At 47.2% G+C, this 26369-nt stretch overlaps 1 protein-coding gene across 6 annotated transcripts in view; it reads right to left on the bottom strand.

Annotated features, from left to right (window-relative positions):
- Positions 1 to 26369, bottom strand: part of LOC124997505 (RNA binding protein fox-1 homolog 3-like) — a 344102-nt gene that overhangs the window by 29681 nt on the left and 288052 nt on the right. For 3 of the 6 annotated variants that reach the window (XM_047571256.1, XM_047571253.1, XM_047571252.1), the window contains exon 7: positions 4110 to 4412. In XM_047571256.1, the coding sequence (XP_047427212.1) occupies positions 4110 to 4412 (303 nt within the window). The remainder of the gene's footprint in view (positions 1 to 4109; positions 4413 to 26369) is intronic. The other 3 variants (XM_047571257.1, XM_047571254.1, XM_047571255.1) reach the window with 1 other exon arrangement.

Below are 26369 nucleotides of genomic sequence, written 5' to 3'. Positions count from 1 at the left end.
AGTGTCACTGAGATCTGGGATGCCTGCCTCTGCGCAATGCTCCCGAGGCTCCAACCTGCCTGCCTGGTTGTGAAATGGTGGTGTAGCAGTGGAAAATAATTACCTCCGTATTACCATAGGAGGCCACCTTCGGTGGCACTTTACTGTCCCGACAGCTGCTGTCATGGGGAGGAGGAGGTGGGATGCAAAACACGCCATCACCGCCAAAGCCAGCAAACCTAAGAGTGAGAGAGCTGTCAACTCCAGCAACTCTCCAGCTTCCTGTTCAGTCATTTCTCTAAAAGACTCCCTTGCTGTTATTTGCAAATCGCCTGCAAAGTGCTCTGCTCAGCACTTTCCCCCTCCTCGCAGAGTGGCATTACAAGAGCATAATTGAAACTATCTGATTGGAATGCTGCCAAGCAGGTAGATTACATCCGATTAAATAGGAGTTGGGGTGGGGGTTCCGAGTCTTCACTCACAAGAATTATAATGCCTAAGCTTTAATTCATTATTTTCCTCTTCCAGCCCTCCGCTGTTTGTTTTCCTTTTCTAAAGAAGCTGCAAAAATAACCTCTCCATCACCTGAGAGCGATCGGCCCCCACCCTCCTCCCCCTGATTCATATGAGGCAGATATAGCGAGAGGGGTTATTTTGAGCTTCCAGGTTCCATTAATTGTCTGCATGTAGAGCGTTATGGGATAGGCAGTTGGACCAGTAAAACTTACATTGGCTTGAAACTCTCCTCTCTGTATGATCAATACCCGACTCGGCCAACTATTAGAAAGTATATGGTTCTTTGATTTAAACAGTCAAAGGTACAAGGCTGGATACACAAAAAACTAAAGAGAAGGCTGCTGCAACATTTGGATGAACCGAGCAACTATGCTGCAATGTTTTGGACGCAAGTGCAACTCCGAATGATGAACTCATTGAAGGCCATATTAATATATAAGTCCGATGATGGTCTAGTTGTGTTTCTTGGTCAACAAATCCCATCAAAACACCGCTCAAACAACTACTCCTAACAATTATTGAATCCAAACCCAATGTATCTTCCCGACCACTGTTCTCCAGTAAAATACAAGTGACCAACACTGTAGCACTGGGTGACTCCTTTTCCCTCTATAGCCTGACCATGTGTTAACCATATTTCCATGGGTTTCAGTCTTTCGTTGACACGAGTAAACGCTTTACCGTTTAAAGGATCGAGGTAAGTTTTCAACGTCAAGGATCACTGCGGATATCTGTGAAATGGGAGTTTATAGTCGGTGGGGGGAAATCGGCGACCCCTCCCACTCCCAGATAACACAGTCATCCTCTTTTAATGGTGGCCTACATGCTGCCATCAGCAGCGTCTCTGAAAGCTACACCCCGGTGGTGTCTCGATCCTTTAAACACAGCTCACGAGAGATGAGAGAGCGTGTGCGTGCGCATGTACGGATGTTTGCATGTGTTGGCCCATGTTTGCTGCGTGCCCTCGTGTGTTCGTGTGTGCGCGACTGTTATCACAGTCCCCCAGAATACCCTTTGGAAAGTCTTCACGCCGCTGACACGGGGCTGTGAAAAATCTGGAATTGAGTGCAGCCCTAACGCCACTGCCTTAATTTGTTATCTGAAAAGAGAATGATTACTCATGAAATTCAACCAAACCTCAGACTATTTGAACTGAGCCAGATAACGAGCTCATTTTTTTATTTTTTTTTCCTGTAGCAGAGCTCCCTGGCAGCCCTCTGCTACCCTCATCTCTAAGGATTTGGAGAAAAGTTGGAGGCTGCCTCTCTTCCTCAAGTCGCTTGCTTTCAAGTCATCTTGTTTGAACATGGCACAGAGCGAGGTCCCAGAGGTCCGGCACTGGACAACGCCACCTTCCCAGTATAGACAGCGGACTGGTAGGCACAGACAGACAAAGAGAAGAGGAGTGAAGAGAGTGCCAGCGCCTCATTAAAACATACACACTCTCCGTTCTCTACAGGGAATTCACACAGCATCCATACGTTTCACTGAATTTTCACTCTCTTGACTCTTTTTAAGTCTTTAAGTCGAGAAGATGTGCAAAGCAAAGTGTCGTCGCGGGGTAGGGGAGCTGAGCGCAGCAGAGTCGAGCCAAGAGAGGAGGGTGAGGGGGAGATTCGCAGCGAGGAGCTGATCTGCTCCCTCAATCTGTGTTTCTGCAGGGTGCCCTAATCAAAGGCGCCCGGGCCCGTCTGTGGCACCCAGAGCAAACAGGCTGGGTCTGTCATTAAAGCCGGGGAACACAGCGGTGGGCGACACTACACCAGTGGCCCCCGAGGATCAGACTCTGTGTTTACACCCCACTAATCTCATCCCTCTGTCCTCTCTGAGAAAAGATGGGTGGAAGTGGTGGATGGTGCGGATTGCAGACAGCGAAGACGGAGAGGAAGAGTGGGGACCGAGCGAGAGGAGAAGAGCATGAAGGAAAAGCGAGGCGAGCTCTCATCTCTCCATGGCCACCATCTCTGGGCTTTCTTCGCAGCGGGTGAACAGATGAAATGAAATCAAATGCGAAATGGAGAGCGAGGGGAGACAGTGAGCGACAGAGACCGGAGGAGTGGTGTACAGTGTGGGAGGAGGAGAGTGAACCTCCTGCCAAGTCTCTCCTCGCTTTAAACTCTTTTGTGTGTCAGCCATCGCTGTAAACGCAGCGCATAACCACGGAGTAGTTGGAGAGCGTCACACCAATCTTAAAATCAAACATTGCTACATTACAAGGCGATGATAATGCGCTGCGCGATGCTATTGCTCCAATTGTGCCATATAAGCACTTTCCTGCTGCCAAATATTCATGGCTGGGCTGTAATTGTGAGGCTGGCAAAATGGAGGTATTAACAGCGTTCTTTATGAGTGACCCTATCCCTCTCAGGAGGCTTTGGCCTCGCTGTGACCTCCCACAGCAGGTGTTCTCATGCTAAAGGAGAAAAGAAGGTATGGAGCTCTTATTCTTTCATCTCTGCCGGCATTATCCGTCTTCCTAGACGCATCTCTAAAGTTTGGAGCTAAGTCGTTCTCCCTTTTATCTACATCTGCCTCCTGTGAAGGTAAATCCCAGGTCAAGGCATTTCATGTAAGAATGAATATAATATATAATTTACGAATTTAACTCACTCATAGGCTGTTGCCAGAGGTGTGTTTTCTACGCAGTGCACGCTAATGCTGAGTTAAAGAGAGGAAAACAACATCTCATGTTTTAAGGTAAATCTCTATCTCTCAGGTGTAAACAGTAAATGGTTTTTCGCAGGTTGAGTAGAAAACATCGGTCTTTCGCTCCATAAACTGAGACCAAAACGGATAAGAGGGGATGGCGTGACTTTTACATACCCTGAATCATTCATGTCGAATCTCCCCTGTGCAAATAAATAAAACAGTTTGGGCAGACATTTTTTTTTTAGAGAAGATTTGTCATTTTAAAGGCACATTCTCGAGCCTGGCCGTCAGCCGCTGCCGCTCATGAATGTGCAGTGCTGCGACTCTCGCTCTGATTGACTCTCAGTCTTAACCCTCGCCCTTTATTAAGAAAGGTCACGTTGGTGACGCACAAAACATCCCGATTACCAACTAAAGAAGAAGGTGGGAAGGAATAAAAATAACCTGGAAAGGAATGGGGGGGGGGGTTCGGGCCTCATATGTTTTCCATCAAAACAAAAGTTATGTAACTTTCCAAATGAAACTTATGTAAACATAATGGAGCACAAAATGCTCATTATTGGGGGTAATTAAAATGTAAATGGGCCAAATTTACATGTTAAATTATGCATATAATTATTTATGAAAGTCTCTTAAAGTAATCTGTTTGCATACCTTGCTGAAAACTGTGTATAGTAAATAATAGGGTTATTCAAACTACATACTTTCAATATTAGATCAGCATTTTGGATTTGAGGAACATGTGTGAATCTTATGTACTTGTGTACAGCACAGAGATGGCTATGTGCAAGAAGAAGCTATTATGGCATTTAGGCATAAGGGAATTGGTAGAGAGAAGCTAGATGCTAAAGGTACAAGCAAACACTCATGGGGACTTTTGTTTCTTTTACACACACAACAAAACAACAACAGTTATCAAGTCATACAGTCACGTTAGAAAAGATGATAATATGAATATATTTTACTTGTTGACAGCCTGTTGAGAACACTGTTTGCAGATGATGAAGGGCACTGACCGGTGCGGTCGTGGTGGCGGTGATGGCGGGCGTGCTGTTGTCAGTGCCGGCCGGCTCGCTGTGCGTCTGTGTGGGCGTGTAGAGGGTCATGGCGTGCTCGGGCACCCGGCTCTGCCCGGTGTAGTCCTGCGTCGGGAGCGGGTGCGGCGCCGCAAACTCCGCGGGGATGCCATTCTGTGGGGGAGGTGGGTACTGGGCTGGGGTGTACGGCTGGGCCATCGCTTCTGGGGGGTTGGTGGCCTCTTGGTTACCCTGCGGGAAGCACACAGCAGGAGGCCGGTTTTAGAACTATGGCTGTAGAGAAAAGTTACATTGTTTGACTCGTGCGGCCGGCATGAAAGAGGAGCCAGCTCCCTGGTGCGATTCGGGAAGGCAACTGGGGAGAGTTGTCCTGCAAACCAACTAAGTCGTGGGGAAACAGCCATCATATCACATCTCAGCTCAGATTAGAGAAAACCTTGATCTTTGCTAATGAACACAGTTTATGTTGTAGAGCATGGCTTGCTGTTGGAGGGGCAAGAGTCAGGGGGAATCTCAATTGCACTTGTGGCAAAGCACAAGAGGAAAGATCAATTAATTGATAAAATTTTGATTAGGGCCTTTGATTTCAATGACAGGTCTGTTAAACCAGCAGCTGCTCCCTTTCCCGACTCCACTTTCATACTTTAAAGAGCAACCTGCCTCACTCACTTTGAGCTTTCGCCTCCCTCAGCATACCCACCTGTGTTTCCTTTCTATCTTTCTAAGGTTGCAATTGAGCATTTTGTGGCGCCTTGCAATTAAGCAACAGCACTTTTTGTAGTTTTTTCAAATACTTTTTCGAAATCTGACGTCCACCCAGTTAAATGTAACTTTAGCTGCATATGCGACCGAATTGTAGTCCAATCCAGAACAAGTAAAGAAAAACTTGCCAAGAGTGTGATTTGTCAAAATGCCCCCAGAACACCCAGTATTTGGTATCTGCTCCACATCTGCTTTTTAGTCTCTGCTCCTGACTTAAGTGATAGATGTTCCTTTGCAATGAAGCGGTTTCACGCACCCTTTGTCTCGTGTGGATGCTTGAGATGATGAGCTGCAGAAATAATGGACTTTTCTGCCTGGTGCACATTGTTAAACTGGGTAATGGCTGGACTACAGAAGTGCATGTCTTATTGTTGCGCAGCACTAGGCTCTGCGAATCCAGACTAATGAGCAGAACAGCGAGATCAGTGCTGCCGCAGCGGATATCCATCCCAACATTAAAAACACGGAGGGAAAAGGTGAGACAATAACAGCGAAATCCAATAACACCCCCTGCAAATACCCTCAATCAAATTTAAAGATACAGATCATGCGAACCCAACGCATAACTCTTTCGATAAGAGAGGAGGAGGAAAAGGCAACCAGAAGTGAGGGTTTATGATTGGAGAAAAAACAATAACAGTAAACACATAGAGAAGTTTCTGTCTCTTCCTTTACAAGGCGGCTGGGGACGGTGAGATAGTAGATAAATGTGTTTTATTCTTTCTTTTTTTTTTTTTCTCTCTTTGCTACTGTGGTGTTTGGCCTCCTTCTGCGGATTTCCAAAGCTATCTGGGCAGGAGGAGGCTGCGGTTTTAATGAGAGCGCAGAGCAACACTATGCTGTAAATGTAGTGGAAATAATTCTACTCTGACGTGTTGGCAAACAAACCTCGGCCGAAACTGCGCTCTGCCAATTAAGGAAATGCTCCATTATCTAAATGAAAAAAGCCTTGAGAGAGGGGAAGGATTGACCAGCCTCCTGCAGCCTGCCAGGCCTCAAGGCTGCTCCTTCTGGAACAGTGGACCCTTCAACTCCTGCCTGACCTAATCCCCCCTTCCCTTTTTCATTATACTATATTTCTATCTCCTCTGTCTCTCCCTCAATCCCCCGCCCCCATTCCCTTTTATGCTCATCTCTTCCCCCCTCCTCTCTTTTTATGCAGAAAGTTTTTTAATCTCTACCCCTGTGCTCTACTTTTCCTCTCCCTCCAGTCACAGCATTATATAACACACTTGCATTGCAGGGCATCCTAATTCAAGGAAGCTCTTGATGTTGGCAATTTTCAACTTCTAAGCGCCCATTTTTTTTTTTTTTTTGTAAAAAAAAAAGGAGAATGGGGTTGGTTGCCTAAAAAAAAGAAAAAAAAAAGATGCACCTCCTGGTATGACAGCTGAAACCACCCGATCCCGTGTCCTCCTTTTAACCAGCCTTGTGCGAAGCCGTCAACACGTCAGCGGTCCGGCGGAGACGCCGAGCTCAGCGGCCCGGAAACAACAAGGTGTTGCGTTTGCACATCAAACGTCATTAAAGAGATCAAAGCCGCGGTTATGTCTTTTATTTAGTCACTGTCAAGTCCGTGAACCCGAGCGGTGTTTGTACTGAGGGGTGTTTACATGTCCGCAAAACATCTTCACATAAAGATCAGATCAGCACAAACCCCTCGTCGCTTGCTAGCCGGATTACTCTGATTTAATGCAGGACATGGTGGCACCTTCGGGTGTCAAATTAACAGTGTCCTCATTAGCTTTTTTAGTAAGATGAGACGGGAATAGTGGCATCCTTCCGTGAACTGCTTTGGTCAATCAAATGCATGCGAACACACACTGGCAGTAGTTACACAACCTACGATTATGTGCAGAAAAGAAAGAAGAAAACATACTGAACATAGCTACAATGAATAGAAGATGACATGCAATAGTCAGTAGGGTGCCCCTAGAGGAGATTGCGGGTAACTGTAGGGTTTTTAGAGGTTTAAGTACCTTTATGGTGGTCATTGCAAAATATGCCAAAAGATGACCTCTTCTCTCAATTCTTTACTTTCAGGGGCTGTATGTCCCTGAAAATATACTGTTGCTCGTCTTTCATTAATAACAATTAGATGCCAAGTTTTCTTAAACCGTTTATGCGTAAACTGCTTTTACGTTTGAGCTAAAATGACAGAGTGCCCGAGAATCAGAGGCTGATCGACACAAACAAAACAAATAGAAAATAATGGGATCGTGTTCACACACAATTTATTTTTTTTTGTGTGAAATGTAATGAAATCATGAGCCTTAAAAGACTTTAAAGAAAACACTGAAGACGTAATCAGCAGGTGGTGTTGACTGCATTCGAACCCCTTTTTTCTGTGAATCCCTCAGAAAATTAAACCCTTAATTTCTAAAGACATTTTTGAGTGCTTTATTCAGTCTAGTCATTCTGTTGAGCACACTGTAGAGGAGCTTCTGGTTTTAGCTTCTTGTATATCCTTTGCTATTTATTTGTCAGCTCCTGGGTTTGGGGAAATCTATGATGCAGTCTACGCTTCTGTGTCTTTCCTCATGCCTCAGTTCTGCATTAGTCACGACACGTTCTGCTAAACTTGTTAAACCGTCATCTGCCTTCGAGTGTGTCTGTACTCGGGTCAAAATCTGAATCATTACAAGTCACACAGGCCAGTGTATCTGTGTCAGGTCTGTTGCTATTTGAGCTTTAAACAAGTGCAAAGGACTGAGACCGAGCCGAGTGACACACAAACAGGATAACAGCCTGGAGCTCGGTGTCGGAAAAAGAAAACTACTAATGTTGTAGCACCATGTCGCTGCTGTTTCAAAGGGCAGCAAGGCAAAAGCAAGGAGGCGGAGAGTACAGGCCTCATTAGGGGAACACAAAGTAACTCTGGCTCTCGTATGATCTTCGCCTTCCTCTGATGTATGTGACAAACGAGTTATTCAACTGGAAATGAACTGGGAGAAGAAAAAAGACCCATGCAAATCAGAGGAGTTGTGCTTGCCCCAGCGCAACCACACGCCCTCCTCTCTGGGGCCAACTGGCCCCGGCAAACATCCAGGGCGCCTAATGAAAAGCCCTCCAAGACACACCAGTCAGGTACACGGCGCATTTCATTCCACCGAAAAAGAGATTGTTGCTCATTACGGCTGCGAACGAGCGCAACGACTCATCGTTATATTGGGATCCTGGTGAGTGTTTCCCTACCTGCAGGTCTGTTTATGAGAACGGAGCGGGTCCCTCTGCGACACTTTAATGCCCCTCATACACGGCCTGCAGCCACGAGCTGCCTAAACCTCATCTCAACGGGCACGGCGACAAAGAATAAAGGCAACCGGAGAGAGCAGCCTTTATCGATCACCCGTCCTTCCCATTCCTCTTTCCCTCCATCTCTCCTTTCACCCCTTCCACTCCTATTACTGAAAAGCACAATAAAAACACTATCTCTAATCTTAAGCACTCTCGTTGTGTAAAATTGGATTGGAAACCCTTACTTAAGGAGATCACTTCTGGAGCTGGAGTTTTTGTTTTTACAGTCAGCATCAGGAGCCAAAGAGGTCAGGAAGGCCTTGTGGCGATGCCCAATTCTGAGGCTGCCAGTGTCTGAGAAACTCCCGGCGTACAGTACTCAGACACAGACTGTCTGTTAACCCCAGCGTAGACGGTCAAGGCTATATTCCATCTCAGCAGGTACAGCGCCTTGGCCGCTCGCCAGCAAACCGTGATCCTCTTTAGCAGCGCGGGGAGGGACGGTGTTGAGAGGCCAAGAGGAGATGGGCTGTGCAAATACGGGAGCTGTTAGGAGGAACTCATAACGGCAGAGTGCTGCACTGACTCATGCGCGCGACGGAGGGTCAAAGAGCAAGGCAAAGGCAAAATACGGCGGGCGACTAATTGCGTTGCGTTGAATCCGGAGGGAAATCACTCAAATGGGAGCGCGCTGATCAATCTCGGCGATAGGAGCCGTGATGGAGTGGGCAGCTTTATGGCTTCAGCTCGGTAACAGGCAGCTCGGATCATTTTTCAGTCGAGGCCGTTCCACTTTACATGGTTCCCACTGTATGACACTAATAGTCTGAGGAGGCCGGAAGTGTTCCTTCAGACTATACATTAAGCAACGCATATAGCTTCACCAACAGCTCTGCGGCATCTCTGCATAATCCAAACAGCATGAATACTTAACAAACAGCACCGCTCTCTCTTTCCTCCATGGTAGACGTATACAAGCGACATGCTTTGTCAGATCAGAGATGACATAACATTTTTTTTTTTTTTTTTAAAGTGAACCTTAAGCTTTTCAGTGCCTGAAAACGATCCCCGTCTCATCCATACTCTCGTGCATGAACACTCCTCTGTAGAACAACGCTCATTCGGTTTTAATGACCGGCTGACGGTGACAGTGGCAAACTTATGACAAATCCCGCAGGCCCTCGCAAACCCGAACAGAGTTTACGGCGAGGAGCGTAATGCAACTCGGCGCGGGGGTAACGTGCGGCAATCAGTTGATGCAACACAAACGAAACACTGAGTGGTTGTCAGCCATCTGCATGAAAGCCTCTTGTTGTCCCAGACTCGGCGGCTGATGCTCGGTTAATTGTAGCCCCGCACGCAGACAGCCAGGCGTAGAAACGGCCCGAGATGATTTCCACAGGCAACTGGCATTCATTTTGTCTTGAAGGCGCATAAATAAAGGCTGTCTAGTCGGGTCCATTTTAATTAGGCGAGCCACATGATCTTACTCCAAGTCTCTCTGTTAACACTCACCAGAGGCTGCAGCATGTGTTAATTACGACCACATGCCACACAGCGAGTCCAAGGTGAGAAACTAAGAAGAGGTAAACAACAAACAACCAAATACAAAACACCTTCAGCAGAGTTTCTCATGATGAGGCACATATTTGGCGCATTGGCTATTCCCCTCCCCCAAGTCAACCAATTACAGTGTGCGAGCGAGGGAAAGAGTGGGGAGATGTGGAGAAGCAGCCCAATTTAATGCAGATTCACAACACACTCCCACCAGCGCCCAAATCCCGGTCTTCCTCTCCACTACAACCGGTTTATGATTTCAAATAGACTGGGGAGTGGGTTATTGTCTTGTCTCACATTTCCTCCCTCGCACACTCCCATCTTTCCATTTTTCCATCTCATTTGTGGCAAAAATCAATTCGGGAAAATAAACACTCGGTGTCTTCGCCCCGCGTCCGACTCAATTTAGACGCCGCGGCGCGTTCCTGCCGCTCCTTTCCGAGTGGCTTAATCGCTTTCACGTGTCACATATGTTCCATCCCCTCTAACGTGATTTTTCCTCGTTATTGGGAGCACTTATTTGCTCCGCGGCCTCGGATGAAGGTATTAGAAAGAGAGTTCATTTTCCTCAATCCCTTGCTGATTTGTTCATTACATTGCGGGCGGAGGCGCCACACGCGGAGCCGCACGCCGAGACGGGACCGCTCTTAGCGGCACGACTGCGAGTGTTACTATACCTCAGAGACGCCGGAGCGCCACTTAATAAACAGAGTAGACGGAGGATCACTTTGAACTCCTGTGACATGTAATGAACCTGTCTGTCTCAGGCACGGCGCTGTCTGGGCTCAGGCGCTGCATGGTAAAAAAAAAAAAAAAATGCAGATAAATAAATAAATAAATAAACAAAAGCACAACCAAATAAGCCTGCAGGCCCTGTGAAAAAGCCATCAGTTACACATGATTAGACTCGGGGCATTTCACCAGCACCATACGATGAGATAATTGTCTGTTTCGGTGCCATTGTCTCTTTTGTTGCATAACAGATATTTACATCTGGGACTAATTATTGCACGCTGGGTGTCAGAATTTGGATTAACTTGTGGGATGCATCCGGTTTGGTGTTTAGACTAATTTACTAGAGAGAACAAGCGCTGTGCTGCTTTGACCTTATCAAAAACACACCGAAGAACTTTTGAGACTTCTTCGATTCTCCGCTCTCCCGGAGTTGTCAGAACAAAGTGATATTGACGTATATCCCATTAAAAATCCTCCCAAACCGAACGACTTCTTTCAGATTGCTATTGATCACTAAGATAAAGACCCGAATAAAATGAAAACTGATAACCGAACGTTGGGGTGTTCTGACATTCTGGAGTCAATTCCGCGGCGCCGCCATGCCAGCGCTCTGCTCCTCAGACTGCAGATGAGTCTCCCCGAGATTCTGCAGGGGATAAAACTGCCAACATTTGTTTTAGAATCAGCTGATTGTCATGTTAATTCGGTCTCTTTTTTTTTTTTTCTCCCCCCACATGCGGGGGTTATGATACCGGGGCCAGAGTTCCTCGTGGGGACAAAATGCCATTACTTAAGCATGCAGGAATCTCGACATGACATTCCTTGACCGCTGTGACAATGGCAAACATATGCAAATGAAGGAGAGTGCCACTCTCATTATGACCCTGTCACGGAGACTGACACCTCCCACTGGACCCCGAGCATGTCGGAAAAAAGAGGAAAAACTGAAAGGGGGAGATAAACGGAAAAGGAGGCGCGATAATGGCGGAACCCCGGGCGGAGAACAGGTGTAACGCCGCCGCTTATCTCTCTATACTCTTCGGATTTGCATCCGTTGCTCTGGTTTCCACTGGCCCGTTCGCCTCTCTGAAATCTTTTGTCTTTGCTTTGCACTGGAAGGAGGGACAGGTTTACATGGGCGGGATCCTTTGAAGTAAAAATGCAGACTACTCCCTGCTGTAGCCAAAGCTCATCTAATCAGGGGCTAATTCCAGTTATTAAGATTTGAGAGATAACTTTGATTCATCACAGTCCATCTACCCCGATCGGTTAATCACTGTCGCGCTAAGCTCTTTTTTAGTCATCCTTTTGTTTCCACTCCCTCTGGCATGCAGAGAGGGGGAATAAGAGAGATAGAAGAGAAGGAAAGGGAGAAGATATTAACAATATTAATGACCCGTGATTCTCGTCTCCTTAATGAGAAGGGTTATTAACTGTGATTATCCGTGATGAAATGGTGGTAATTCTTGAAAGCTTGAGAAAACTTGTACGTTCGCTTGTCTGCCGATTTGCTCCTGTGATGTTTAAAAGAGAAAAAGGTGAGCGCGGCGAGGAAGAGAGAAAAGGGAGCCTGGAGGATGAAAGAGACGAGGGCAACCTGGGGAAACGGCGCCGCTCGCAGCAGGAAGCAGGGAAGGAGGCTAAAGCAAGTGCCTCCAGTGCCGGAGCTGCTGCATTTCATTGAGCTCAAACCTGTCTTCTGCACAGAGATGAATCTAAACTCTGAAGTGTGTCTCCCCCAGTTAAAAAACGCTCGGCGCCGCGTCGGCCTCGCTCCCGACTCCTCCGCTGGTGGCTAACGAGTGGGCCAACGCGCACCCAGTCGCCCATCTGCTGGTTGACACTGCTGAATGGCTGTTTGAACACTTTTGCCGCACTCGCCAGATCCCTGATACAGCATTTCCCCCGCTCACCCTTTTTCATTCCAATTATAGGAAGTTGCATGCTTGTGGAGTCCCTGTCGGCTCCATATGATTCCCTCAACGGAGGGGAAGGGGAGAGGCGGGGAGTGTGTGTGTGTGTGTATGTGTGGAGGGGGGTGGGGTGGGGAGGTGCTGTCTGGTGAATCATTGATGTGAAGTCAGACTGTTTCATTGCAGATCTGTGTGTGTGTGTGTGTGTGTGCGTGTGCGTATGGGGGTTAGCAGCAGACAGATAACAATCCTGAATTATGCATGTCTGTCCCTCGTGAGGAGTCGAGGTAGGGACGGGCAGGGTTGGGTGGGGTGGGGTGGGGGGTGTTGGCGACGGGAATGAGCCGCGCTCTCTTATCCCCCGGGGACAAATTTGGATAGAAAAGAGCTAGGTGTAGAAAAGTCGGGACCACCGCGAGCGCTACCTGACCGCTCTCAGACGCCTCTCTTTAGCGCCGCCAACTCCTCGAGCTGTGATGGCTGCCGTCTCGCGCAGGCGACTGCGGGTGATGCGCGGGGGAAGAGGGAGGGAAAACGGTTCACCTGCTCTGTGGTGGTAGCGCTAACAGGCCGGAGTTACCAACTTATTTGTTAGATTTTCTTTTAACAGCATCTCTGGGAATTTAAGCCCGGGCCAAGCGGAACACTATCACCCTCCTAAAATTACACTGTATCGCGGAAACACCTGCTGGGCCCATTTTAGATAATAATCCCATTTCTACATGCCAGTACAGCTCTCAGACTGGAGAAATTGGATTGTTTGCATTACTGACCTGTGGAGCAAGGCAGTCTGGGAAAAGCAACAGCCTTGAGGCTTTATTAGATTCAATCGCTCTTTCATAAACAAAACCTTACTTTTCAAAAAATCTACTAAATGTGGGCAGGCCAGCACTTTGTGGACACACTCCATTTATTTTCTCCAATTAAATCTCTTTAATTGGATTGAGGGCTGGCACCTGGTTTACACTCTGTCAACCACGCAATCCACAATAATTGATGCCAGAGCCGGGGAGTGCGCGCGCGTGGGACGCGTTTCGCGGTGGGGGAGGGATTGAGAGCATGTCTCACTACTCCACAATTCCACCCTGATCAATTTATCAGCGGCCCGCCTCGCTGTCCGACAGTGTCCACTGCGCCGCGATGGGAAATGCCTTCACACTGTGGCTCGTAAAGCCGGCGTGCGGCCCCCCACGCGCCGGCGGGGACAGATTTGCACCCTTCAAAGAGGTAAAAGGTGAAATACGGTGACGATGCCGCAGTATAAAAACAAAAAGAGGAAGGAAAAGCGGTTGCTTTGTTTGTTTTATTATTCAGCTTTCGTTACCGAGCACCATTTAATGCTCGAGCTGTTTGAAGTGGAGCTGATTTATCTACGGCCGGGTGATTAAATCTATAACAGCACATTATATTTCATAATCTGATATTTGTTTGTAGCTAATATCTTAGGTGTACAAACGTGTCATTAGTCTAATTTCAACCCAAATAAAAAAGTATTTTCAAAACTTTTTTTTTGTCGATAATCGCCAAGGCTGAAAACTCATCAGAAATATAATACTTGTTACTGCGTAGTCCTCAATCTGGACAGTGACTAGTACCTGCAGCTGATTAGGTGTGTGAAGTAGCATAAAACAGACTCTGCTTTCTGAAACGTAGCCAGTTGCTTCCCACCGCTGCGCACAGCCATAAAGAAAAACACACTTTGTTACATAAATGAACACTTTAAAGTTCAAAGGCGTGATGATGCGGCGCATTAACGCGCATAGCTGCGAGCTCTCGGTACGTATGTGAATGTGCACACCTACAGAACTCAGATCGGCTCCCGGACGCACGAGCCGGCGCGGAATACAAATGGTGCGCGCCCACATGTGGAAACACGCAGAGATACAAATCCGAGAGATGCATCACGGCGCTCTGACAGCACCTTTAAGACACTGTGAGAAACACACGGCCCCTGAATGCCGAGCTCCGCTGCCGTACAAATGGAGAGAGGCAGAGACAGAGCGAGAGGGAGGCCAGGGGAGACCCGACACAGTAAATAAAAATACAATTTCCTCCAGTGACATGCCCATTCTGTTGGAAGCCTGACTCTAATTATTCTAAGCACTTTGAAGGATGGCTTTCCACTGCATTAATCTACACATCCCACCAGCCCATCCACAGTCGATGCACTTTTAACTACCTAAGGACGCCCTGAAACTCTTCCTAAAACCTCGGGAGGAGGAGATTGACTTTGTACAGCGGTCGGGCGAAGTGCTCCGCCTGAGTGAATCTTTCTCTAAATCTCACGGCATAACACCATGCAACAATTTTCAATTTCAATCTCAAACTGCAAATCTCTGCCTCTCGCCCGCCCTCCAAAAGAAAGATCAGATTCGAAGGGGGAAACGTACGTCGCCCAGCTCTAAATAAGTCGGTGAATTCTCATTACAGGGCTTATGCGGTTGCGTGGTTGTTTTCCTCTGGGCAGGAAAGCACTCGTAGCTCATTTGGAACCGAGATGAATCGATAAATCACCGGGGACCATCAATCAATCAATGGGCTTATCAATACTCGCTGGATGAGACCCCTCCCACCGCGAGAGGCCATCTTTGGTAAGAATATGTCGGGCAAATGGGCTTTTAACATAATAGCTCTGTCAAATTGCGCTGAGTGCAAGATTGATGCCGCGCAATGTTTACATGTTGACACAAGCTGTAACCGTGATACACAGCCGCTCCCATGTTTACATGTAAAATAATCAGCGCGCGCATATTCTATAATATGAAAGACATTCCTGTTTATCAAAATCTAAACAAGATCAAACTATCTTTGAAAGCCTCTCTGATCGGGGCTGCATGTTTGGCTTTGCTGCACTGCAATATCTACTCTTCATAAACATCTGCCCCCTTAGAGGGATAGATGGGGGGGAAAGCGGAGAGGCGGAAGGAGAGATCTCGCTTTCCTAATTAATCACCCCTCGTTTTTAAGTCAAAAGTTGGTAGTAACGGGGATTCCTGCTGCTCCCTTTCCCCGCCGAACAGACTCCGAGGCCAAGCTACGGAGCGCATTGTGGGAAGGAGTGATATTTTGACGTGAACTGTAGGGCAGCTCCTTTCTGTATGCAGGACACAACGCGGAGCGAGAGGGAGGCCGTTTTAAAGAGCAGGGCTGTTAATGTTAAAGGCAAGTCTGCTGGTCGTCTATCATTGTTGTTACTGTTAGCAAATCCCAGGAAAAGACGGAAAAATGAAAAGTAAATGTGTATTAATCCGCCGCTGGAAATAGTCCCGGACAAATACAGTTTTCCTCATTATTATCTTAAAATATTTTTTAAAATAAATATTAACTAACCCAAGCTTAATTCTAAAAATAAAAAAAAAGATTTAATTCTATATGCTTCCTATGAGACCCCCTTCAGATACCTTTTACTAACAGCGTGACACTCATATTCACTAAAAGGGATACATTTGTTATCGGCGGTAGCAGAAATTGAGAGGAATTTCTTCTGTCGGATATAATTCCTCACACTGGCTGCGAGCGCAAAGTGTTGGCAGGTAAATTAACTTTCCTCCAAGTTACCATCTACAACCCACGTGCCCTTCAGCAAAGCACTTATCCCCTAACTGAGCCGCTCGTCCGCCATCAGCGGAAAACCGAGACCGCGCTGAGAGTTAACGAGTGCACAGCGAGTGTGTGTGTGTGTGTGTGTGTGAGAGAGGGAGAGAAGCACTGCAGGGCGATGCCTGAAAAAGAGGCTGCACACTCAGCAAACACAAGTTGGATAAAAAAATAAAAAATAAAAAAAAGTAATGAATGAATAAACAAGCAGCCAAACAAATAAATAAATAACGCTGTCATGTTTTTATTCATAGGGAAATTACTACAGTTGAGGAGAGAGTGTGAGGAGTTTGTTGCTAACAAACGCTGATTTACATCGTGGAAAAGAGGCAGCTGCAGTAACCTTTTTTTTTTTTTTTTTTTTTATTCGGCTACCTCGATCGATGATTTGAGACTTTTAAGAATTGGACGGGGAGCCGGTTGTGAAATAATGCTGTCAGACAGACAGAAAGGGAGCAGCTCTGCAGCAGCACAAAATTAATCCGAAACAGTGAAGTGACATGGCGTTGTAGATGAAGGGAAATTAAGTGAAAGTGTCCACACAGACACTTTGCTCAAGACAGAGTAACTGAGAACTGCTGTGATTCACCACCTTTGATACGTAGCGTTTTGTGTGAGCCGCAGCTGTCGTAATTCTGCTGCTTTCACGCCACGCTGACTGTCCTGCTGCAGACATGTTGATGGGCAATGTAATAAAGGTTTGGGCATGTGTATATGTGCATGTTTTAGTGCAGAATGCTGAAGGACAGATATAGAGATGGTGCAGAAGAACAAAGAAGGCTTACAGCAAAGTGTCTAGTACCCTTAAATCAATCAAAAGAAATTACATTGTTTTAGCAAAGAGACTCCCAAGCTTAAAAAAAAAAAAAGAAAGGAAGAAAAAATAAACAATATTCTGGCTGGACGGCTACCAGATGGTAAAGAAAGAAAAAAAATGTTTGTCTGCTCCAGGTTACTTGTATAAGACGGGCTGTCTAACTTCTGCTCCCACCAAGGCAGCAGGAACATTAAGAAACAACTCTGGATCGAAATAAACAAATCTTAGATCAACACCAAAAGTTGATCACTAAAGTTTTTTTAGGTCATGTCCCAACTTTTTCACAAATTTCTGCCAGAACGAGCACCAAACTGGACCAAACCCCCTCCTTGTCAGAGATAATGGCCCTTACTAATTTAACTGATACAAAAGTTTTGCCCCATCATGGCTGCACCGTATCAGACGAGCCTGTCTGGTGACACACGGAATCAGCTGGATATATTGGTGTAATCCGAGCATACAGACCCGCGCACGTGTGTGTGTGTGCGCGCGCGCGCTGAGGCTCTGAATGCTACTATGTGGCAGCTGACACAATGGAAACAGATTGCCACGGTTGCTCTGCAGCTCTCCATCACATCTCAGCAGAACGAGGCAACGCGAGGCCTAAGGGTCAGAGCTGTGGCTGCCTGCAGATACAAGGCACCGGCCCCGGCCATTACTGTTAGCTAATTGGAGTTTTCCTCGGGGTCAGGCTAGCCATCTGCGGCGCCTTTAACAGCAACGGCCCCCACTCAAACCACCCCTGTATCGTTTTTTTTTTTACCACTATGTCACCGCTTGACGTGTCTCGCTTTCTCTCTTTCTACCTTTAAGGACAGGGAGAGTTGGGGTGGGTGGGTGGGTGGGGGTGGGGGAGTAGGGGGGGTGAAGGGGGTTGGGAGGGTGGTGGTGGTGGGGGTGGTGTTAAGGAAAGAGTGTGATCCTCCTCCGCCGCAGCTGGTTAATAGGAAAAGTCTCTGTCTCCTCTGTGCACCATTCATCATGTCAAATGTTAATATCTTTAAAGGTCAGGCTGAGTCATAAAGAAAAAAGAGCCTTGGCTAAACTTTCTCTGGGATTTCCAGAGGTCTAATCACCAATCACCAAATCTGAAGTGTCTCTTTTGATTGGCTTTTGATGGCCTCACTTCAAAGTGAATCATTACACAAAGAGGGACATTAACAAGACAACAGCCACCTAATTCCCCCGTAGTAACATGGAGGAAATTCCCGCGTGCGGAACTAAACACCTCGGAGGAGAGAGGAAGGAAAAAAAAAACGGATAAATGGAAGCTGGACCAAACACGACAAAAAAAAATGGCATGATTTATCCAGCTGACTTCAAGCAGAAACACAGCAGGGCGCACGTAAAAAAAGGGGGGGGGGGTGTAAAAAGCTAGATAAAATAGAAGAAGAAAAGGTTGCAGGAAATAAAAGAGAGGCAGAGGAGCTAAAGACTGCTACTGTCTGACAAGTGTCACACTTGCGCTTCGATCCAGCCTTCCTCCTGCGCTAATGACTGTCAACACGACAAGCAGGGCCGTCTGAAGGGGGAGAAAATTACTCGCTGAAAAGCAATTGACTGACCCCCATCATTTCTCAGGGAACCAGTGACCTGTGAATATTTCATTATGGGGAAAGTCGTGAGGCCCATATAAATGGGGGGTGGGGAGGGGGGGGGGCCTGGTGGGGGTGTTGATCCGCCGAGCTGTGCCGTCCCGAGCCGGAGAAGGAAGCTGGGGGCAGACCTGCCCGTCTTGTAGCCTTTTCACTACTCCGCATCTACAATGCATATTTTAGCCGGAGAAAAAGAAGCGGTGAAAACACCGTTTGGGGATCTTTTAACAGACTGCGGTGTTGAGTTAATCTAGACGGGAGAAGGAGAGCATCAGGGTGACAGAGACGCTTCTTTAAGCAACGTTTGAAGAAAGAATAAAAAAAAAAAAAAAGTGAGGAGGGGGGGAGAAACGCTTGGTCGGTGTGGGTCAAAGCACACCATTCTTTTACCCTCTGTGCGACATTCGTCTTACATTGAGAAACATCAGAGGCCTCGGAATCGAGAGGGGCAGGAAGAGAAAGAGAAGACGCGAAAGATGAAAGAAAATCAATTCCCCGGCAAGCCTGATTGATCGGTGGAGTTTTGGACAATTTCATCAGGAGACTCCACTAACCAGAGATGACACGACCCATATTGGAGGGAGAACGCATTGTGGAGATTGATACCCGCATTAGAGGCATCAGGTCGGATAAACGCGGGCTCTGGCAGTAAATACACTGGGCCCGCGTGCCCCCTCAATGACGACTTAATGCCAGAAAAATCCCCGCAACCCACACTTTACTTTTGAAACTTTGACTGGATGAGATAATTGAGTCAATTAGGAGCACCTTAATCCGTGGAAGGGATCTTCAAAAGAAAAAATATACAGTCAAGGTTTGGGTTTGGACTTGAGGATATAAATAAAGAGAGCTTGGAGATTGTCTGTGTTTATCCAACGATGGAGGAAAGAGCAGAAGGATTATATCTGATCTCATCCAGGAACCTCATGTTACATATTAAGTTCCACTCTTTAAAACTTTAATTCAAAACTTTTTTGGTGAATAACACTGTTTTATAATTACCTTGTGACGGTTAAGCGTTCGTCAACACGGAAAGAATTGTTATGTTCCCACCGCGCTGCGACAGGCGCTGCGATAAAAATCAGGAATTCATTTAATTAGATAAGAATCAAGAATAATATCATTTTCTGGTCATTTTGACATTTCTCTTTATTCTCTATTACTCCGAGACGAGCCTCAAAGACGGGAGGGGAAGGAAAGTCAATAGACGCATCATGTTCCCAACGTCTAGTGAATCCACCTCTTGCGGAAAAAAGCAAGTTCTCTGCTCCTCGCCGTGTATGTCAAACCAATGGAGGGAGGAAATGGACAGGGCGAACGAGGGGGAGGTGCACGGGGACAGGGGGGAATACTGCTGATCGGGCAGATCGGGCAAGAAAGCATGAAATACTACATTACAGTGGGAAAAGGACAAAAGCAGCCACCAGGGCCTGATCATGTAGGCCTGACAGGGAGGCAGGGGGTGGAAGTAATCGAGGGTCACGCGGGCCAGATGACTGATCGGGGTACAGTGGGCAAAGTGACAATTTTTGCGGATGGTAAATATTTCAGCAGTGCTCGGTCGCGCAGCAGAGGTCAAGCAAGCTCCATTTTAAAACACAATAGACAGACACCTTTAATAAAACATCCCACATAAACACACACAAATGCCCTTTTCCCGCACACACACACACACACACACAGAAAACTCAGGGCTCTTTCTTTCGGTTAATAGACTAATTTCCTCGTTGCAGCCGGGGGAAGTTGCCTTTAAGCAAAGAGATGAAATTCGAGCACGCGCTCATAAGCAGGTGGAGGACGTGACCACGGCAGTCGGTGACATTTTGCGATGATCCGCATTTCACACGAGTTAACGCGACAAAAATGCTTCCTCGGGTCTCCGTCTCATCTCTGGTTTGAAAGTGAAGCCTTAAAGAGAATTCTGTTTCTCTTTGAGCGCTGCTGATGAGAGGAGGGGAAAAAAAAAAAAAAAAAATAAAATAAAAAAATCTGCCTAGCTCACAGCTCGTGCGGGCTGGCACCCCTCCAGACGAGAAGTGGAGTGTCTCACTGATATACAACACCAGTGCCGGTGTGACAGTGCACATGGATCTCGTCCATGTATCGCTGGCTGAACATCACTTGCGGCGGCTCCTGCGGACGCGTCCAACTCAAAACCCTTTGTTGACTACCCAGCGAGCCGCTGTCCGCTTTGTCCGTCAGTGCAGGTAACTAGTCAAAGAACAGAGACACAAAGCTTGAGTCTGGTCCAGAGGCTTTCTGCTGTTCCCCTCCCCCAGATCCTATGCGTTTGGCAGCTGATGTCAGTAGCTGCTGAGTGGGGTTGGAAAAGTGATGTTCCCCTCGTTTGCTCCCCATTCTCACCTAGTCTGTAATACAGCAGCTGAAGGGGGTGGTGGCGGTGGTGGTGCAGGGGGGGAGAACGGGGCTTGTTACAGTCTGAGAAACGGGATCGGCCTCTCGCTCTCTGCTTTACATCACCGCGCGTCTGCAGGAAAGTTGATTAAAGCCCGAGCGGAGATTGTGAACTCCTCACCTGTTCTGCCTTTCATCACCGCTGGGACGGGGAGGTTGGGGTGGCGCCTCCCGCCCCGCTCCGCCGCGCCCTGCGCGCGCCATGAAGGCTGCATTACGGTGCCCTCGGAGGGTAATCAGAAGCTCGGGGGTGGGTGGGGATAGGGTGGCCTGGATGTGGGTGGCTGCAAAGAGCTCGGATGGTGGGTGCTCATTTATCAAACGGCTCGAGGATAACCTCCCTCCTCTTTCTTTCTCCTCCATCAAAAATGCGCCGCGGCATGAAAAAGCCTCTCGTCCGGCTCCGCTTTGAGTTTGAACCTGTTCTGTCTGCCGCACTGTCCTAGTGGCAAATTAGCAGTTATAATGAGCTGAAATCCAGTGCTCAATGCCGCCATTAAAAAGAGCCCTTGGGCCCTAGGTAGACTCTGTGACAAGCCCATTGGTATGTTAAAGCAGAGAAATGCAAACCCTGAACCTCAAGCATGTACCAGCTGAACTCTTGACCCCCCCCCGCCCCTCCCTCCTCACATCGGTCTCCTCTGACACGGCTCCTCAGAGCTGCATTTCCTGATCCCAGAACCCACTCACCCATTTACCCATTTTGAAACAATAAAATGGTCACAATGACTTCTTGGACCGGATTCAATAGGTACTTCAAGAAAAGGCAAAGAAAAGGGAAACCTGCTGGGATTGGCTTAAATGATGAAAACTATTGTGCTCAGAAAGAATCAATTGGCGCTTTTCAGCGTAATTCGATTCTATTCACAAAGGGGCTTGGAAGGCAATCTCAAAATGGAAATGCCACTTTGCTTGGAGTAGGTGGGAAAGAGATGAAGAGGAGAGGGGGGGGATAGTTTGCATGGAAAAACACCATCTCCTAAGGACAGCGCACCTTTCAATCACGTCGGCGCGTGTCTCAGGATTTGTGCTGAGCGCAACGAAACCCGACCAAAGTGGGTTATCGTTTTCAGCCAAATAATTACAGCGAATGTGGGTGGGATGCGCCACACCTCTTCCCTTACATCCACCACAAAGCAGCCTCATGGAAATTTTAAATTGGTCTCTGTTTACATCTTCGCAAACCGCAGTCCTTTAAATGCACAATATTAGAGTAATTTAAAGCACTTGCAAATTCAGCTGGGACTGCGGATCAGTTTCTGAAAGCAGGAAAAAAAAAAAAAAAAGAGAAAAAAAAAAGCGCTGCTTTATCTGTTTTCCAAGGAACATGAATGCTGCAAGTTCAAGTAGCAGCCAGAGAGCCTTACAGGTATTCACTGTTGGGGACTGTGTTTCATATGGTTGCATAAGATATAAAAAAAGACCTCCTCAGAATAACAGCATGTTGTTATCTAATAAAGGCAGAGCTACAAATTGGTACGTTTAGCTGCTTTGATAAAAGGAGGCCCGAGGGCATTGATGGCACCAAATACAAGAAACTTTTTTTTTTTTTTGTTCTTTTTAATCAAAATTGGCACATTTGTCTGAACCTTGTCTCGAGCTAGTGGACACACCGCAGTAGGTGGAAATAGCTTCACATGAATACGTTGATCCTGCAAAAGCAGAGCTGTGGCGTGTGGAATAGGAGGATAGGAAGGAAGGAAGGAAGGAAGGAAGGAAGGAAGGAAGGAAGGAAGGAAGAGCCGGCAGCCGCCTCCCCTCTCGAGCGCCAATCCTGCAGGATGTCGCTTATCTCTCTGGCTGGCAAAGTGCGGTTGAGGCTCCGGTCAGCATCCTTAACCGCTATCTGTCACTCTACCTCTTTCCCTTTCACTCTCACCTGCCTCCCCTTTTGCTGCGCTGGGGCCGGCTCGGTTTCAACCTGGCTGTGGTCGGAAACGAACAGGATGAGGCAGACGGGGGAGTTGGACTGAGTCTGCAGGCGGATGGGAGTGTTGGGCATGCGGAGGGTGGGAGGAGGGGGGAGGGTTGTTAGAGTCTAACCCATGGGGCTGTTCAGTTCAGGGGCCCTTCTCTCCCTCTGTCTGTCTTGGCAAGAGAAGAGGTAGTGTCTGCTGCATCATTAATGAAGGCGGTTGACGCCCCGTACAGCAATGCCCAGCAGCCAAAGTCTCTGCAGCCTGCCACCAGCCTGGAAGTTTGAAAGAGAGCTGATGTAGTTTATATCCACACTATGGTAATGACAGAGGTAAAGCCAGGCCTCACTCTACTTTGGCAGCTCATGCTGTATAATCAGCCATGACGAATAGAACACCTCGGGAGATGGAGAGGTCTGCTAACTTTGGGCTGGCACACGGCGGACTCCATTGTGAAGTTTATGAGTAATAAAGAAGGCACATTCAAAAAGAAACCCCATCGCATGAAACTTCCGAACATGAAAGCCGCCGCCTGTCTAAGAAATTTAATCTCGACTGTGCAGTCAAGAACAACGAACTAATTAAAAGGTATCATTTCTTTTCTCAAAAAATTTCAAGTTTGATTGAATCCCGGATAACTTGCATCTCGGAGACAGATGGAGGCTCTGTCAGTGACTGTTTACTGTAAAATGCACGATGGAGACAGACAGGGAGGAAGAAAAAAAAAAAAAAACTACCTCTACTCTCCTTTCATCTACGGTGAAGACAACCATGTCACAATTGTTGCCTCCTCAGATTTCCTGATCAAAGTGCCTTAGTACGGTTCCAAGCCTTCAAATCACATCCATACTTCATTTTGGGAGTCAAACTCTCCGCCAGTGCAATCGATACGGCTTTTTGATTTCAGCTGAAAATTGCCACTTCTCAGAAGTCCCAGCAAGCAGATGACAACAACATATAAACTGTATTTAGAGGCCCAACCTGTAATTCAGAGATAAACACAGGGTAGCCCCACTAAAGCATCCGAAGCAACGAACAAGGAACTATAATTCTGAGGAGGAATACGAAACGCGCTGGTGACAAAAAGCATCACTGCAAGGTCTGATGGTAAGTTACAGTTTGTCAACATTGACTAAATTCACTTTTGTTGCCAACTGAGCCTGAAGGCCAAGAATATTTAGAGTCATAACCAACTGCATCTCCATGGTTCAGAAGCGTGCATGCTAATGGAGGCATGCACAATGAGCGAGAAAGCTGTATAATGTACTGATAATGTATCTGTTGTCACGAGGAGAGGTAGATTTGAATTTAACATGTGGAAACAGATTATTAAACTTCCTCGGGATTCAAAATCTGATTTTCTCCTTTAAACAGCGAACTGTATTTCATCCATTAATGTAAGTTTATTATCACAGGTTTTTGGTGAATACATGAATACATCAAAGACGTCAGAAGGATGATGCTAGTGATCGCTAAACTTTCGGTTTAACTATGTAAAAAAACAGACTGAGGCAGGATGAGACAACAGACAGGAGTTAATCCCGTCTGCAGATTATTCCATTTCCGGTCCTAAACATTAAGCTCATTACAAACATTTCCTTTTGCGTATGAAAGGTAATTAGTAATAGAAGTCGTGAGCTCAGCTTGGCTCTTCTGTGTTTTTTTTTTAATGAAATTATATTCTATTAAACACAGATCGGTCGGGCAGTATGTGCACGCCTATGTGAAATTGTGATTTGTTTATGTCCGTGACATATGGGCTGCAAGGAACAACACAACATGTGCTATATGTTCTGTGTAGTTTCAGAAAATGCCAATAAATATTTGATTCCACACCACCTGTTTCAGAGCCGAGCGCTTGGGCAGTCAACCTGAGAACGTTGCCCAGAATCTCAGACATTTGCTTGCATTGTCAACAGGGCCAAACGAAGGGTAAACCATAAATATTAAAAAAAAAAAAAACTCGAAGCTACAACATGTGAATATAAATGACGAAATAGAAAACAAATTTTGCATGAAGATATTTAAGACTTCCATTTCACCGAAAACTCACTGAAGTACAGTTTGGAAGATGGGCATTTGTGCTGCAAAGTGCTTGTCTGATCCATTCAAATGTGAGACTTTACAGAATGGACTCAATGCTAATCGACACATGAATGAAGCAGCGAGGCGAGTGTATTCAGGAAGTGTACCACTGCAGCCCTCCACTCCCAGAATAACCTCCAGCTTTACTGGATCCGTGGCTCTTTGTTAGCACTCCGCCTCTAGCCTCAGCCTGCTGCATTTGTGCAGAAGCGACAACAAAATACTTGTTTTTAGAGGGAAGAGCCCGAATCTGATTCAACTTCAGAGGATTAGAGTAACAATGGAGAGCTTGTGCACTCCTACGTGCATCCTCTCTCTCACACACACACACACAGTCTGACACACACACATGCAGGAGCGGTCCCTGCCCAAGTGGGAATGAACTGCTCCAGAAAGGCCAGGGCCTTGGCAAGGTAATTAACCGAGGGTGCTTGTTTCACATGGCAGAGTCCATTAAGTGCCATGTCACACTGATGTCAGGGTAAAGGTAGCGTGCGCACACACACACACGCACTCAGGGACGCACACATTCGGCTTTGAAACGGGGGCGTCCGAGGTGGAGATAGTGAAGTGAGAGCGGCTGAGGAGAGGGAACGGGGAGAAGCGGCCGCGGCTTCTCCGGGGCTCTCTAACCGATCCCTCCCTAATCAGCAACCCCACTCCCCCTCCAGGTCCAGCCATCGATCTGCAGCACTACCCCCTCTCCGCCCGGCGTTGTGATGAGGAGCAGGGGGGAGAAGTGGATGTGATACCCTCCCATATACCCTCTAATTGCCCTGCCTAGGTTACCACCACCCAGCTTCCCCTGCAAAATGGCCCCTACAGTAACCGACGGAGCAACAATTCTGCTGGCAAAGCTCGAAAACGGGCCTCGGTGTAAGCCCATTAGGCACGGATGACCACACCAGATGCTCCGAGAGTGGAGGGCAGCGGAATGAGCGGGAAGGGCTGCATTAGCCGAGGGAGGAAGTGGGTACGCTCGGCCTCGCGACCGCAACGGTGAACAAACCGCGAGGGCACCATACACCTGCATGCAAGCATGAACACACACATTTGCACACATGCCAAAGCATATACCCCTCCGTGCTCTCAGACTACTGCTCCATCTCAGATAACATTGTCCCCACTGGAAGAGACTTCCACACAAGCTAACTGAGGTTTATCTCCCACTTAACAGATGAGCCAAAGGAAACAGGAGAGGCACTCGGGGACTGAACGAAGAGAGGCGAAGAGGGGGACAAAGACGGGGTAGAGACAGAGGGAGGCGAAGCAACAAAGCACCGAAACAACAGTGTCTGAGCAAAAAAAAAAAGAAAAAAAAAGAAGGTAGCAGTTAATTCTAAATGCATCGTGCGTGTGAGCTTGAGGTGAAGCTGCTCGATGGTAGAATGCAAAGGAAACGAAGAGCATCGCAGGCCGCTCTTAAACTGATGATCACACCGAGCGTTCGCCTTCAACTTGATTGCACGGAGTGTGTGTGTGCGAGCGGTGGACCGTGGCGCGTTGACGGATAGATGTGCGCCCGCAGCCCTATGAGCTGCCGTTACGCCGCCCAAAGC

This window comes from Mugil cephalus, chromosome 20 (genome assembly GCF_022458985.1).
Source record: "Mugil cephalus isolate CIBA_MC_2020 chromosome 20, CIBA_Mcephalus_1.1, whole genome shotgun sequence".
NCBI classification, from domain to species: domain Eukaryota; kingdom Metazoa; phylum Chordata; class Actinopteri; order Mugiliformes; family Mugilidae; genus Mugil; species Mugil cephalus.
This window is presented reverse-complemented; position numbering and strand designations above follow the sequence as displayed.